Source organism: Stegodyphus dumicola, chromosome 9 (genome assembly GCF_044657685.1).
Source record: "Stegodyphus dumicola isolate Sdum_Otavi_A_Nest chromosome 9, ASM4465768v1".
NCBI classification, from domain to species: Eukaryota; Metazoa; Arthropoda; class Arachnida; order Araneae; family Eresidae; genus Stegodyphus; species Stegodyphus dumicola.
The window spans coordinates 84866843-84882596 of record NC_140776.1 but is presented as its reverse complement, the minus strand read 5'-3'; the positions used below and the strand labels follow the sequence as shown (position 1 = coordinate 84882596).

The 15754-nt window shown below is 29.3% G+C and overlaps 1 protein-coding gene across 4 annotated transcripts in view; it reads right to left on the bottom strand.

Annotated features, from left to right (window-relative positions):
* LOC118185835 (nuclear cap-binding protein subunit 3-like) overlaps positions 1–15754 on the bottom strand; it is an 84172-nt gene that overhangs the window by 13324 nt on the left and 55094 nt on the right. For all 4 annotated transcript variants that reach the window (XM_035355754.2, XM_035355752.1, XM_035355753.2 and 1 more), the window contains exons 6-8: positions 9346–9465; positions 3828–3928; positions 2809–2980 (exon numbers count right to left, since the gene is read on the bottom strand). In XM_035355754.2, coding sequence (XP_035211645.1) covers positions 2809–2980; positions 3828–3928; positions 9346–9465 — 393 coding nt within the window. The remainder of the gene's footprint in view (positions 1–2808; positions 2981–3827; positions 3929–9345; positions 9466–15754) is intronic.

Below are 15754 nucleotides of genomic sequence, written 5' to 3'. Positions count from 1 at the left end.
ATTACACCTCATTAAATTGTTTCCACAACATCAGGTTTTTTCTTTATATTATTGGTTTACATAATAATTAATAACTTTTGCTTTTACAATATGTTTCATTGCTATGCAAGTCGTTCATTTGCATTTAGATATCCAAGTTCCCTTGTTAGTCTATACTTTTAAATAAATAGACAGCATTAGATACTGTATTAGTTTTCATTAACGTTTTACATGGAGGATTAGTGGGAATTGAAAGTCAAATAAAATAGATTATTTACAACTTTAACAAACAGTTAACAGAAGACAGTTAGTGCCTCTTTTTTGGGGGGGGGGAATTGATCATTCAGTAACTTCTTAGTGGTGGAAAGAATTTCAAATAACTCATACCGTTGTACAGATACCTGGGCCACGCGCGGAAAAAGTTCCAAACAAGACAAGCAATTGTCTGGATATCTGTGCCGAGTTGAGCAAAAGTTACTACCCCTTCTGAAGATCACCATTTTTGTTATACAGTAGAAAGTCTGAGATCCGGACTCATCGAAACTTTTGCGAATCCGTTTTTTAAAATTATTTTCTGGATTTTGGACCGTTAATCTATTATTAAATGCAATAAGATGACATTTAAAAAATATGAAATTAAAATCCAAAATGGTTGTTTATTAACAAAAAAAAAAAAAAAAAAAAGAATAAAAGCTCATTATTTATTTGTTTAAAATTTTTGCAATAAAAGCTCATTATTTATTTGTTTGCTTTATTAAACATTTCTCTCAATAACAGTAGTTGTTCACATAATTTATTGTTCAGTTACAAAGTCCTGTCGAGTCCTTACTAATCCTCCATGTCAATCAAAATTTTTTCTTTTTCAGCAACCTGCATCATTTCTTTTTTTATCAGTAGCGATATTTTCTGCATTTAGAATCATGTTACAGTTTTTGAGTAGCAAGTTATTTTAGCATAATTTTAGACTTACTTAGTCCCTGCCACAGGCTACTTGTGATGTAACCTGAGAACGGTAACTAAAGATATGTTTTGCTAAATTTTACCTTGCTTCTATCCCATGCTGGAGAAATTAAGCATAAATTACATTAATTTAGTTATTTATTATAATCACATCTACTTAGAGCACATGGTAAAGGCTTATCTTAAATACATAAATTTCAGCAAATACTTAAGGCTTATCTAAATAAATTATTTATTAATTCAAACAACTCTAAATGCAAATTTTTGGCCTATGAATATGATTTATAAAATATATTTTCTTGAATATGGAAAGAAATTTGTTAAATATCTCTTTGCCAAGTGCAATGTTAACATTAAAGGTACCACATTGTTTGGTATTGAATTTGCTAACGTCTTTTTTTAAAGAATTTTAAACATTGCTGCATGAGTCATTTCTCAGGCTGCCATGAACTGATAATCACATGCTGAAAGGAAAAAATAAAAAACAAAAAATATCGCCAGGCAGGTATCAGGGATATGTGTTATCCAGTAGATGTAAAATAAGCAATTGATATTGGTAAATGTTTTGGTTTAACATGCATGTGAAGCAAAAAGGTGGCTACAGAGCCAATAAATTATTGATCGTATAGATTTAAGCTAATAAACGACTGTGTTTCTTTAACATGGAGGTGCTTTAATTTAGTACCAAACTGAAATTAAGAATCAGGACCTTTCACATATTTTATTATGAAAAAATGCCTACAGCACAAGCATTAGGCATATACAGGAATAGCTCCCATACACAGCAGCTTATTTTATAAAACACAAGGAGAGACTTTTCTCTTTTACTATTTCGTTTGTGGAATTACACCTCATTAAATTGTTTCCACATCATCAGGTTTTTTCTTTATATTATTGGTTTACATAATAACTAATAACTTTTGCTTTTACAATATGTTTCATTGCTATGCAACTCATTCATTTGCATTTAGATATCCAAGTTCCCTTGTTAGTCTATACTTTTAAATAAATAGACAGCATTAGATACTGTATTAGTTTTCATTAACGTTTTACATGGAGGATTAGTGGGAATTGAAAGTCAAATAAAACAGATTATTTACAACTTTAACAAACAGTTAACAGAATTTTTTTATGCAATTACATGCCACTGAATTTTATTGCTATTTAATCAGTTAATCACAATATTTCACTTGACCTATTTTATTTTTCTTACATGATATTATCCCTTCCCTTCATTGTTATTATTATTAACTAGTCATTAACCAAACTTGAAATAAAATTAAAAATGAGAATTATTGTAACAAACTAGATGTAACATTTTCTCCATGAAAGAAATTAAATAATAATAAAATTTTCAGTTTTTTTACTATTAAATTAAAAATTTAAATAATGCTGCGACAGTAATTGAGTATGACACTGAATATGACACCTAGCAGCTATTAAAAAATAGCAAAAAATTGTACCGATATTCTTATCTATGCAGTTCTACTCTAAGCAAGAAATATTCTACTTGCTTGAATATCACAACATGTTAAATATATTATTACAATGTTATGAATTCTTAAGAAATTTCCAATTCCAAAAATTAATTCACTTTACTTCAAAATTCATATAAATTAGGTATAATATTTAAAATTTAATAGTTTTTAAACAAAATGACATATGTGTAAATAACTGTTAAAAGAATTAAATAAACTGATGATGATTAAAACAATTTACTTCATTACGTCAATAAAAAAACACCAAAGTTTACATAGGCAAATAAAAATTTAGAAACATTAAGTAAAATTTTTATTCCATACACTAAATTTTTCTATGTTTCCAGTTACACAACATATTGAAAAACATCAAAATACTTTTTTTTTTTACCTTTAGTTGCAAACCTTAACAATATAGCTTTAGCTTTTGGATGAGGAATTCCTAATCTCCAATGCCCTGGTGGAACTGGTACATCTACAGGAGGCACATCTTTACTAGTAGCATCTCCTTCACAATCTGTATCACCTTTCTGGATATCAACATCCATTGGCTCATCTTTTGACTGAAAGATGCAGAAAAAATTATTCTACAAATACCCAAAATTTAGTTACGGTTTTATTGAAAATGAAAAGAAATAATGAAAGAAATGCTATTATCCTCAGTATCACTAATCAAATATTTATTTTTTAATGCATTCTTTTTTTAATGAGATAAGGGAGGGTATACTAGATTTTGAATCAATATACTATACGCTTAATTAAGGTAACTACCAAAAATATCTATAATTCTAATTAAAAATACCTAAAATCATGATCGAAATTTCGTCTGAATTTTAGAAATACAAATTTTAAGTTAATCTGCGTCAGACTTCTTCACAAGAAGATGATTAGTGACTTGCATGCTCCTAAAAGGCAACCAACTATGAAAAACCGAGATCTACATATCTGATGTTTGATTCTAACATAAGAAATCCCCCTAAGAAAACCCACCCTAATTATTTATTATTTTAATTTTGCAGAGGACAGTCAAACTTGATGACCAAGAATAAGAAGTTTCATATAAACTGACTGATGTTCTTCCATATTATATGAAACCTTTTTTTAAATTTTGAAATAATTAAAATTTTAAAAATTGTAGTTATATGAATGAAAAAAGTCTCATATCACATTAAAATTTCAGTGATTAAAAATTCAATTTTTTTAAAAAATTTTATTGTACCAATTACCATCCTTTAATTCTGGTAATTCATTTTTTGCAAACATCCTTTGATTACAGATCTAGTTTTATGTTAAAATATTGTTCCTTAAAAAAAAAAAAAAAACTTTTCTAAAGGGGGTGGAGGATCGGCTTAAAGCAGTCCTTAATTCAACTTCATAGATTAAGTTTGAAAACATAATTTAATAACTTACAGAAGAACTTTCTTCATCATCTTCACTCTCTTCTGAATCTGACATTAAAATTACAGCTTCCTTTTCTAAACTCTGTGTCATGGTTGCATCATTTGAATTAACTACACAAAAAATAACATATTAAATAGAAAGAACAATAAAGGGAAAAAACAGATTTCATATTTCAATAAAATTTTAGAAATGGAAACTAATGAAAAGATTTTTTAACCAATCTTGTATTCTTGATTAATTTCTAATTTTAACCATTATGAATATTTCACATGTAATTATGACATGCAGAATAGAAAATTTACATAGCTTCGGAACTTGAGATATGAAGGCCTAATGTTAAAAAGTGCAGACATTAATAATACTTAATAAAATAAAATTCAGTTTATGAGATCCCAATCACAAACATCAGCTGATCAAATCATCAGCTGATCACAAACATCAGCTTCATGCTATATTAGAAACACATGCAGGAAAAAAAAAAAAAAAAAAAAAAATTGAAGGTTATGTAGCAGCATAAACAGACAAGATCTGATATAAAACAAGGGTATAATGATAATGAGCTACTCAAACACATATATAACCTCTTGTACATGAATTCATATATATATATATGAATTCATATATATATATAACCTCTTGTACATGAAATCCTGCAGCATTATATACCCTCAGTGAACAAAATACTGCAGAGAAATTGTTTACTGCAAAAATCTGCCAAAACATTTTAGCTCAATAAAGAAGTAATAGAAAGACTCAATGAATAGTCTAAGAATAAGTAGAAATGATTAAAAGGAAAAGGATAAATATATCAACAAAGCCTGATTTCAGATAAGCGATGGATTATATTGTCTATTCATGCTGTATATTAGCCATAGATCCATATAGGCCACAATATATAACAACTTGGTAAATGAAGCAGTCTGCTTAAATGAGTTTCCAATATATAATTCATAATATGTATAAACAATTCCTGGAGCCCTATGAAGAAGTAATGAGCATTCTGAAGAGACTACAAATGCTAATGAAATGTGATTCCAATGTGAAATTGAGAGCAAAACATTTGGAAGAAACCTTTTTTCCAGAAAAAGAGAAATTAAATGTCACTAAGAAACTGATGTTAATCTTTTTTTGGGACGATGAAGTTCTTAATCTGGTGTATATTGAAGAATATATGAAAAATGCAATACATAGAATTTAACTTAGGGAGGAACTGAAAACCACAAATCACCAATAAATTTCTTTTCATCACGGCCTATTGAAAAGAAGTATTGTTAAAAATAATCTTATTTAAATGACTATGCATGTCTCTCTGCAGCAGCTGTAATGATGGAAGCAACAGAGTTGTTATGGCTGTGAATTTCTTCTACTTTTTTTTTTTTTTTTTTTTTTTTTTTTAGTCCAAAGGGATTTCAGTCCCGAAGGACTATTGCTTTCGTTTTGGCATTTTGCGTCGGACTCATAAACGTCGGTTCACTTTTCAAACTGTTGCCACAAAATGTTAGAGTCCTGCATTATATTTGAAGAAATTAAATAATGAAAAATCTGCATAAATGATTGTCTATTTCTCACATTGTGATAAAACAATGGTACATAGAGCCATCGAATTTTGAATGACGAAATCCTACTGCGAATATGGGCATCTGAAATCCCAAATTTGGAATTTGTTTTATTATAGATTTTATATTTTGTAAAACTTTAACGAATTTTTGATTTACAAACTCAATGCTTTAAAATGGCAACGTTATATAGAAAAAAAATACTTTTATCTCCAGCTCGCGAGACTGTGTATATCGGAAATTCTAAAGATATGCTTAATTTAACATTATTTTGCGATATTGCTCTTGAACTGAATTTTATGGTTTAAGTGCAAAGAACATGATATTTAATAAATAAAGGTAACACTCAAAACGTTAAAAAAAACGCCCCTTTGGACGTAATTTAAAATCTGAAAAATTCATTTTTTTTTTTTGTTTTACGACACTAACCCTAGGGTTCCGGGATTTTTATATCTTTAATACACTTATTCCCTTACCAGCTCATATTTTGCTTTTTCAACATTAAAAACAAAATACATAATGCCTGTTACACTATTTGATTGGAATTTTATAAAGAGTGTTAAATTACATTTCAATACATATTGAAAAAAATATCAAGGTACATTTTGAACACTAAAATTGTTACACTATGAAGAAAAGCAGCAAAATCATACTGCTTTTACAAATGTATTATAATGGAAGGATGAAACAATTACAACTTCAGATATCCCTGAAATGCAGAACATGCAGTAATCAATATTTTGAGCATTAGCCCCTGATAACAATTGTTAAAGAGCTGGGCATGCAGATAATAGATTTTGGATGGTATTTTGGAAAATAACTGGCTTTGGTTGTTTTGCTTTACATCATAATTCATTCGCCATACTAGCAAGAGTTGTTGAGCCAGTCTCTTTGCAGCCATTTTTTAGTCGGTCAGTGGTATGTAGGACGTACCAGCCAGGCAAAAGTTATTAAATCCCTGTATATTGCGGAAAAAAAAACCAGGGCAAAATGTGGTCTCATGCTGTACTCTTGCAAGATGAGGCAGCGGAATCCCAGAAGACAGGTATAACCCCAAGCATTAAAACCTCAGTAATGAATATGCAAACTACATATCAATAGGGTTATGAAAATTTGGTTATGTACACACTGGTCCCCATACTATCAATTCAAATGCTAGACCATTACGATGAAGGATGCAGATGTCCAACATTTATTTCATTTTATGCCCTTTCAAATGGAAACAGGAGCCATGCTGTAAGCAAAAGTGGAATTTGTTAGCAAAGATGGTGTTATGCAATTGATGCATCCATTTGCACATCCATAATGCTAAATAATAATGCACTATCTGATGTGCAGCATCAGAGAAAGTCAAACAAATTGCTGACAATATGTTGCATTCTAGATGCAATTGTGCAGTACATGCTGATACTTTGTTTTATGAAGCACATCTAATTTTCTACAAGATGTGGCTGTTCGATTTCTAACAGTAACACAGACAAGATGTCCATCATTTGAGGTGTTGGTAAGTGGAGGCTATTAAGATTCCACACTTTACTCCTGGATTCATCAACTGCCAACTCTCATAACAGTCATTGGATTTCTGCCCACAGGAGCATCAATTAAACAGTATGACAGTTTGGACTTCTAGTCGCAGATCTTATTTATGTATCACAATTGTACTTCTGGAAGCTACAGTTGCTGCAACCAGGGAATATCCATCAGCAGATGGGCATTAAAAAAAAAAAAAAAAAGCTGCTGATGATCCATGGAGAATTTTAAACATCTTTTAATACAAAAAGTCTGTTTTTCATTGAAAGGAAGAATTACTGCTATAACTATCAAATATGAACTACGAATAATCTCTGAACATATACACTGAAGCCACTACATTCACTGCAAGTTGATGTATGTTGCAATTTCCTACTTTCATCACCATTAGCCCATTTTCTTTTTTTAAAGCCATGTATAAAAAGTGGCTGAAAAATACACAATAATTGTCATCTCTCAGCATGAAAGCATAAAATCTGACCTAACCAGTTTTGCGACATTATTCCACCAAGTGCTGCAAGGGATGAAGCAGTTCGCCTTGTCCACATTGCCACTTCTTTTTTTGCACACCGTAGGCAGTGAATGTGTCTTCGAAATCTCACAAATTTTCTACAAAAGTGTCATGATTGTATAAGCAAAAGAATATACAGAATTACAATAAGTTCTACACAGCTTTATTTTAACCAATAGTCTTCCTAAACACATATTCGAACAGCAACACCTATTCATTCACCACGTGCTGTGGCTGAACTGCTGCAGTTGTAATGAAAAAAAAAAAAAAAAAAAAAAAAACTCTTCATACTGGCTAAACAATATTCCAGGTGATTTAAAGAACAGGTCCGTCTACATAATTTGGAAGCATAATTTTGCGTCATCATAACAAATTAGCAAAGATGATTTAAGATCTTCTGGTGTGCACATACAGCCTTGTGAACAGACACGATAAAGAACAATCGATGTATTTTTTCCTCCTTTTCTTATGAACGATAATTTTGGTGTGATGATAAAATGATATATATATATATTTATTCAAGAATTTAGTAAATTCAGAGAATAGCTACTCAAAAATAAAATTAACGAAATTTGCAAAAGTATGTTTCTTGCGTGTTCTTAAGTAAAGAAATGACACTATACAGTTAATGTAACATATTTTAATCTTATAGAATATCATAGTCAATAATTATAGTATTTTAATGACTAGGTATTCAACAGATGTAGATATGCTTAACATGTTGATAAATGATATGATGGCATACTAATAGAAAGTGATACACCATCATCACAAAAACTTAACAGTGTGAAACACTGTGCAATGGAGCTAATGTATGGCCTTTAAGAAAGCTTCCTTTTGTTAAATGTCATTTTTAGAATAGGATCAGAGTACAACATTATTTACTGACAAAATATTCAACTAAAAATTGTTGCTGCAAAAAAAAAAAAAAAAAAAAAAAAAAAAAAAAATATATATATATATATATATATATATATATTACTATTATTATTAAAAAATACATTCAACTTTAAACAGCAAAGGTAACATTAAATAAAGCATAAATATTAATAAAATTATAAATAAAATAACTAAAAAAAAATCTGAAAGGTTTCAGATTTTAAATTATGTCCAAAGGGGCGGGTTTTTTTTTTTTTTTTTTTTTTTTACATTTTGTGTGTTACCTTTATTTATTAAATATTATGTTCTTTGCACTTAAACCATAAAATTCAGTTCAACAGCAATGTCGCAAAATAATTTTAAAATAAGCATGTGTTTAGAATTTCCGATACACAGTTCCAAGCGCTGGAGATAAAAAGGTTCTCCTCCCTCCATAGAATATAGCCATTGCTGACTTTTAAATTGTTGAGTTTGTTAATAAGAAATTCATTAAAGTTTTACAAATTTGGCTTTCAGATGCCCATATTTGCAGTAGGATTACATCATTCAAAATTGGATAGCTCTAGGTACTGTTGTTTTATCACAATGCAAGAAACATACATACATACATACATTAATGCAGATTTTTCATTATTTAATTTCTTCAAATATAATACAGGGTGAGAGTATTTGGTGGCAGTGATTTGAAAAGTGATACAGCCTTTTTTTCAATGCAAAATCACAAAACAAAAACAATAGTCCTTCAGGGACAAAGCGCCTTTGGACTAAAAAAAACATGAATTTTGATGGTAACTGATCTTTATATGACAGGCCAATAAAAGTTTATAACTTTTTTAAATGCCTAGTGACTTTTGATGCATCTGCATGTCTACTGTGTCTAAAAAAATATTTAAAAACATTAATTATACGGTTTTAACACTCAAGTAAAACAGTTTTTGTTATTAAAAACCCAAACCTGGTTAATATAATTATCAATAAGAGTTGTAAATTTGTGCTATTTAAAAAAATTGTGACATTAAAAAAAAAAAAAAAAAAAAAAAAAACTTCTAACTGTCTATTTCTGTGACTACAGATTCTTTCTTCTCTTCACTTTTTTTCTTCACCACAAGTGGACGACTCATACCAAGAAGAGCTCTTGCAGCACTTGTTTCATCTAACCAAACAACATTGCCTATGTAAAAGAACATATAAAGAGTTTAATTAATATAAGTAAAATTTTAAATGGTACAAATTAGAACAGCTAGTTTATTTCCTATATTTATCCCAATTTTAGTTACATAAAAAAAAAGATAATTTGTTGAAATTATATTCAGAGGTTACAAAATTATTAATCTAAAAGTGATTTTTAACAACTTTTAAAATATCCTATTCACTCACATATTGTATAACGCTAAATATGAGATATTCAAATAAACGTAAAATACGAGTAGAATGAGACCTGAATAATGTACAAGTTAAGATAAACATGTTTATAGAATGTTTGATGTGAATAATGAAGGGTAACTGAGAATCACTATTATCAAATTTTTTTCCTTCTCACATTTTCTCATCTGCTTCATATTATAATGGTTATTTTGGTGGCAACTTATAGTTGTATTTCTACAAAAACAAGTAGCATGAAATACTATATATCCATTATTTTTCATTTATTTATATATATATATATATATTCATGAATACGTACGTACCTGCAACAGAAGGTATATACTCTTATTAATTGTGCCTTATTCTCTTATTAAATGTGAATTTCACAGCTGATACACAATGAGTTGCATAGATTTTAGGTATTGGTGGATTCCTGATATTCCTTGCAAATACTAACCATAAAATTACATATAAAGCAGTATCTTGCTCCACAAAAAAGTATTTTGAAACCCAAGCCTCTAAAAACTTCCTATTATCGCCCCAAAAATTACAAAAATTCTACATTGGTTCCTCTTTCAAAATAATAATAATAATAAAAAAGAAGAAATATTAATTAATATTAATATTAAAAAATAATAATAATAATAAAAAGAAGAAATATTAATTTAAGATACTTCTTAATGGTCTTAAAAAAAAAAAAATAAACACACGTGATAAAACAATGTATAGTCACAAAACCAAATGTGCAACAATGCAAAGCAAATGAATGCAGTGCTTCTGATCACAGCAAATATTTTCTCTCTCACTTTCTACTAGTGCATGCGTGCAAACATACTCATGCTATGACATATCACAGACTTTTTTCCAATCTGTGTGCCACACAAGCTAGGAGCAGTTTTTGCACTCAGCCAGTGAAATATGCTTTGGTTGACACCAGGAACTTGCTCAGCATCAAATCTCACTTCGAGAAAAGAGTAGAATGAGTAATGAAGGGAGAAGAGGTGACATTTTTCTCTGCTCGCAACCCCTTCTAGAGACAACTGATATATCAAATCGCAACAAAATTTTGAAGAAGTCTCGGAGGGTCACAAGTTGACTGCTCTAGGACTACAGGTTGTGCATCCCTATTGTATGAGATGGGCAGCATTTCAAGCCTTTCACCTAAAATAATGTGCATTAAAAGAGCGTTATGTTCCCACACAGCATATAAATGAACATGTTAAGTTTAGAAGAATTTGAAAACTGAGCATGGATTTATTACTCTTTTGCATATGCTACTGGTAGAGTATGAAATTCGATACATTGGTATTTTGGGAATGCCTATGCATTTTTAGGCAAAATATGAAGCAATTAATATTTGACACATTTTCTAGGCATTCTGTAGAGTGCCCAATGACAAACTGGTACAGTAGGAAATCCACCATCTATTCATTTTGAATGTAATGTGGCAAGGCATGTTGTCACATTACATTCAAAATATCCTAAAGCAAACATGTTTTAATGTTTGCTTTAGGATCAGAATTTGCCATTTGCATTTTAAATTTTGCTTGGAAGTGACGAACTACATAATATTCATGCATGAATTTGTTCAACAAAAAATTAGGTCTATACTGTGCTGCATGAAAATGGAAGTGGAAGATGTACTGTCGGAGATGGAAGCACGGTCGATAGACATGCAACAATTTTACGATAAACTATCTAAAGTGCTGATCAAAAAATAATAATGTTGGGGAAAAAAGTGTTCTTAACTTAAACTACCTATCAGTATTTTATAAATAATGTTAAAAAATAAAGATTTCTGGGACCAAAAGAATACCATATAAAGCTTCGTTTGGTTTCAAACCTAAAGCTGGTCTCACAATGTTTTCTCTACCCTATAAATACAAAGAAATAGCTAGAAAAAATAATATAAAGTGTACAAACAATGCAAAAAGATGAAACAAATTAGCTTATGCAAGAAAATGAGTCTGTTTAAATAAACATGGATAAGATTGTAGATGACAGATGAAACCAAAATGATGATGAAGACATCCTTACCAAAGAGATTCCTGTTTCTACTTCCTGCTGCATATGTTTAAAGAAAACCAGTACAGTCAAAAGTCGTTAATTTGGACACCCGTAATCCGGACCTCAAAGCTAAAAACTTTCTGCGCATGCGCCGCGTTGACACATGCGCATAGGCGTTTACGCGTGCACGTAAGACCTTTACGACTGTGCATATGCATGTGCGCAAGTGCAGAAGATGGGCATTTGACTTGTATTGGAAATGTCTGTGCTTTCATGCAATGCTACCGAAAAATAGCAGCAACTATTGATTAGATTTTCTAATTTATAAGTGACATGCATGCTAATCTCGTTTACATGTCGGCTTACAGTCTGGAGAGAAAGTGATATTGTTTGAAATTTTCTTAACATTTCTTTGTCATTAAATGCTTGAGCCATTTTTATGGCACATTTTTTAATGAATTCTCCATCCAAAAATGGCTTCTTAGCCTTTACTATTTCTAAACAAACTTCAAACGATGCAGCTACAGATGCTTCTTGAAATTTTGGTTCTTGATTAAAACAAATCTTTTGGTGATCCAGCTGCTTTTTAATTTTTTTCACTAGTGGTATTTTCATGTCTCGTGTGTACGAATGATACTTTTTTTCATGCATGGAAAGATAATGGCGCTTTAAGTTATATTCTTTACACACAGCTATGATTTGTAAACATTCCAAACACTATGGTTTACCATTCTTGTTCAGAATAAATAAATAATCTATCTCCCAGCGATCTTGAAATTCTCGATTATCGAAATCTATTTTTCTTTTATTAGTAGCACTCATATTCAATAATTATTTTAATTAATAAATAAATATGAAATTAAGTTAATAATATTATAACACAGTCACCTCTCAACAAATTCTTGACAAAACTGCACTCGCACGATTGCATGAATCAACCAAATAGCTCAGGGTAGTGTGCGCATCACGTGCGCCAACCATAGATAAACAACAACCAACCACAAATATAATTACGCTAACTAATTAGTACCTACTTTAAATTCAAATTAAATTTTCACATAGTAAAATAATTTTAATATTAATAATAATAATAATTTAGTAACATAAATTTATTCACAGTAAAATGCACTTGCGGGCCGTAAAAATAATTTGGCAGGCCGTGTACGGCCCAAGGACCACCAGTTGGACAGCCTTTTTACAAGAGATAAAATTAAGGACTATTAAAAATAAAATTATTTCCTTTCTTGATGCAACAAGTAGGTTCACATTTTATTAATTTTTTTTAAAAGCAGAAACTTTGTTTTAAATAACTTCCATTTTTCTTTACATATTTTGAATAAAAGACTTTTAATGGCACTCTTTTATTATTTTTCCTACTTTTATTTACATTTCTGCAAATGCATGTTTTTTAAATAAAAGCTTTATCATGACCTTCTATTTATACTTTGCTTTAGCATTTGTCATTTCATATGATGTCTAGGTATTACATTCAATGCCTAGGGAAAGTATGTAACATATTCAAATAATTCTCATATTTCATACTTTGCCTAAAAATGCCTGAGCATATCATCATTTTATATATCACCAGTGTTTGATACAGTGCTGGTAACATATATATGTCTACAACAGCTTTATGTACACGTAAAAAGAATATTTTAAATTCACATTTTTAATTTTTATTATTTGCTTTCCCATATATATTGAAAAAATTGAAGAATATTTAATTAACTACTGAAGAATATTTAACTAACTTATATGCAACATAACATGAAGCAAAATTGATTAAGTAATTTTAAAAAAGAATATAAATTTACTGAAAGCGTTCTTCATGCTGGCAAGCTACAACATAAAGAAAGCACCAAAAATAAATAAATAAATAAAATATAATAAAAAACCAAGATGATATATTTTGTTCTACTCTCTTTAAAATTATATAGATTTAATTTTAATTCATAATAGCCCTTAAAATATTTTTTTCACTCTATTTCCTCTTCCTGTCTTAAAAATAGCAAAATCTTATAATAAATCATTTTGAGGAATGACATCCCATAATTATACTTTATATAATTCATAAACTTGCAGGTGATGCAAGGACTTGCAGAAAAATGAAAGTGAAGTTTCTATCCAGCAGTATTCACATTAAAACTTTTATTAAATGATAGTACTAAAAGTGTATCTTTTTATTGAAAAATAAAGAAACTAACATTTTTCTTAATCTATTACAATAATATAATTTTCCTTCTTTTAACACTTGTTTTTGTCTAGCCCCTGCCAGCTATAAAAATTGAAACAAGGGGCTGTTTTGTGTCTTGCACTGCTTCAACAAAATTATTACATGGTCATGCCATAATATATTAAAAAAAGTTAATTAAAAGTCCATAATTACCTCTCTATTTATTGAAAAAAAATATCATGAACACTAGCACCATCCCTTTTAAGTCATATCTTAAATTTCTATTATGTACACTGAACAATAACAACAAGAACACACACAAACACACACACCAAAAAAAAAAAAAAAAAAAAAAAAAAAAAAAAAAAAAAAAAAAGATTTTTACATTACACCAAAAAGGTTTTTTTTTTTTTTTTTTTTTTTTTTTTTTACGGTTTGTGCGTTATTTTATTAAATATCAAAATATCATGTTCTTTACACTTAAAGCATAAAATTCAGTTCAACAGCAATATCGAAAAATAATTTTTAAATGAGCACATCTTTAGAATTTTCAATACAGTCTTGCATGCTGGAGATAATTTCCCCCCCCCCCCTGTACTGCCATTGCTAGCTTTGAAATCAGTAAGTTTGTAAACGTACATACATTTATGCAGATTTTTCATTTTTAATTTCTTTAAATATAATATACAGGGCTATAATATTTGTTGGCAACAATTTGAAAAGTGAACAGACATTTATACTGAACCAATGCAAAATGCCAAAATGAAATTAATAGTCCTTCTGGACAAATTGCCCCTTTGGACTAAAAAAAAAAAAGGACAGTTCTATATCTCTTGTTCTACAGGGCCAATTGCCAAAATTCAACTTGCGTTTTTCATGTCTCAAAAGCACTACTTAGGATATGTATTAGATTTATACATAACATTGTTCTAATATAGGTATTTTGACGCCAAATTGGATTTTTTCTGAAATGACATGCCAATTTTTTTTCCATATATCAAGTCTATGACTGAAATTATGCCAAGCTGCCAAGTTTTGTAAAAATCGCACGAGTAAAAAAATTAGTTATCAAAATTTTACCTCCTCAATATCAATTGAATTTGATATATATTTAATAATTTCTCTTTTTTTATTAAACTTACTTGATTCTTCCTTCCAGAATTGAAAATTTAGGCTTAATCCAAACATAATTCGCCCATTTTTTATGATTTATTTTTAAAGTCTGTATTTTTAAATAATTTTTATAAATGAAAAAAAATTTTTTTGAATTTTAATCTATAAAACTTTTACCATCAAAATATTGGAGTTTTTTATTAAAAATTTTCTATGATATATATGAATTTACATATTGGCACATTTTGAAATTTGGCCTTTTTTTTTTTTTTTTTTTGAGCGATAACACAAAATATGGTTTACGCACTTTGTTAAAATTATTTGAAAGCATGAGGGCTTTTTCCTGCTCATCTACAATGAAAAAAAGGAAAGGAAGATAGGTTGCTATAAATTAAAAAGTGTGCCTAGTATATTATTCTTGGTGCAAATATAAAAAAATGCGGAAAGATAAATTTTTGAATTTCTCTGTAAATTTTGCACCAATTTGACAAAATTTAATATTTAGACATAATTAGTCGTAGAATCAAAATATGGAAAAAAATTAGCATGCCATTTCAGAAAAAGTCCAATTTCATATTAAAATACCTCTGTTAGAATAATATAATATATTTTGGTACTTTTCCCTTTTGCCGACGCAAGCGATAAAGTCGCCAATAATGGTACAACTGATGCCAAATGGAATATTCTCGCTGGTAACCTTTTACGCCTCATTTTCAAAACAAGTCGCAACTTTTTCTTATCAGATTGATTGTTTCTTTCAATACTGGCATATAATTACATAGAATTTTTATCAGATAGTTCA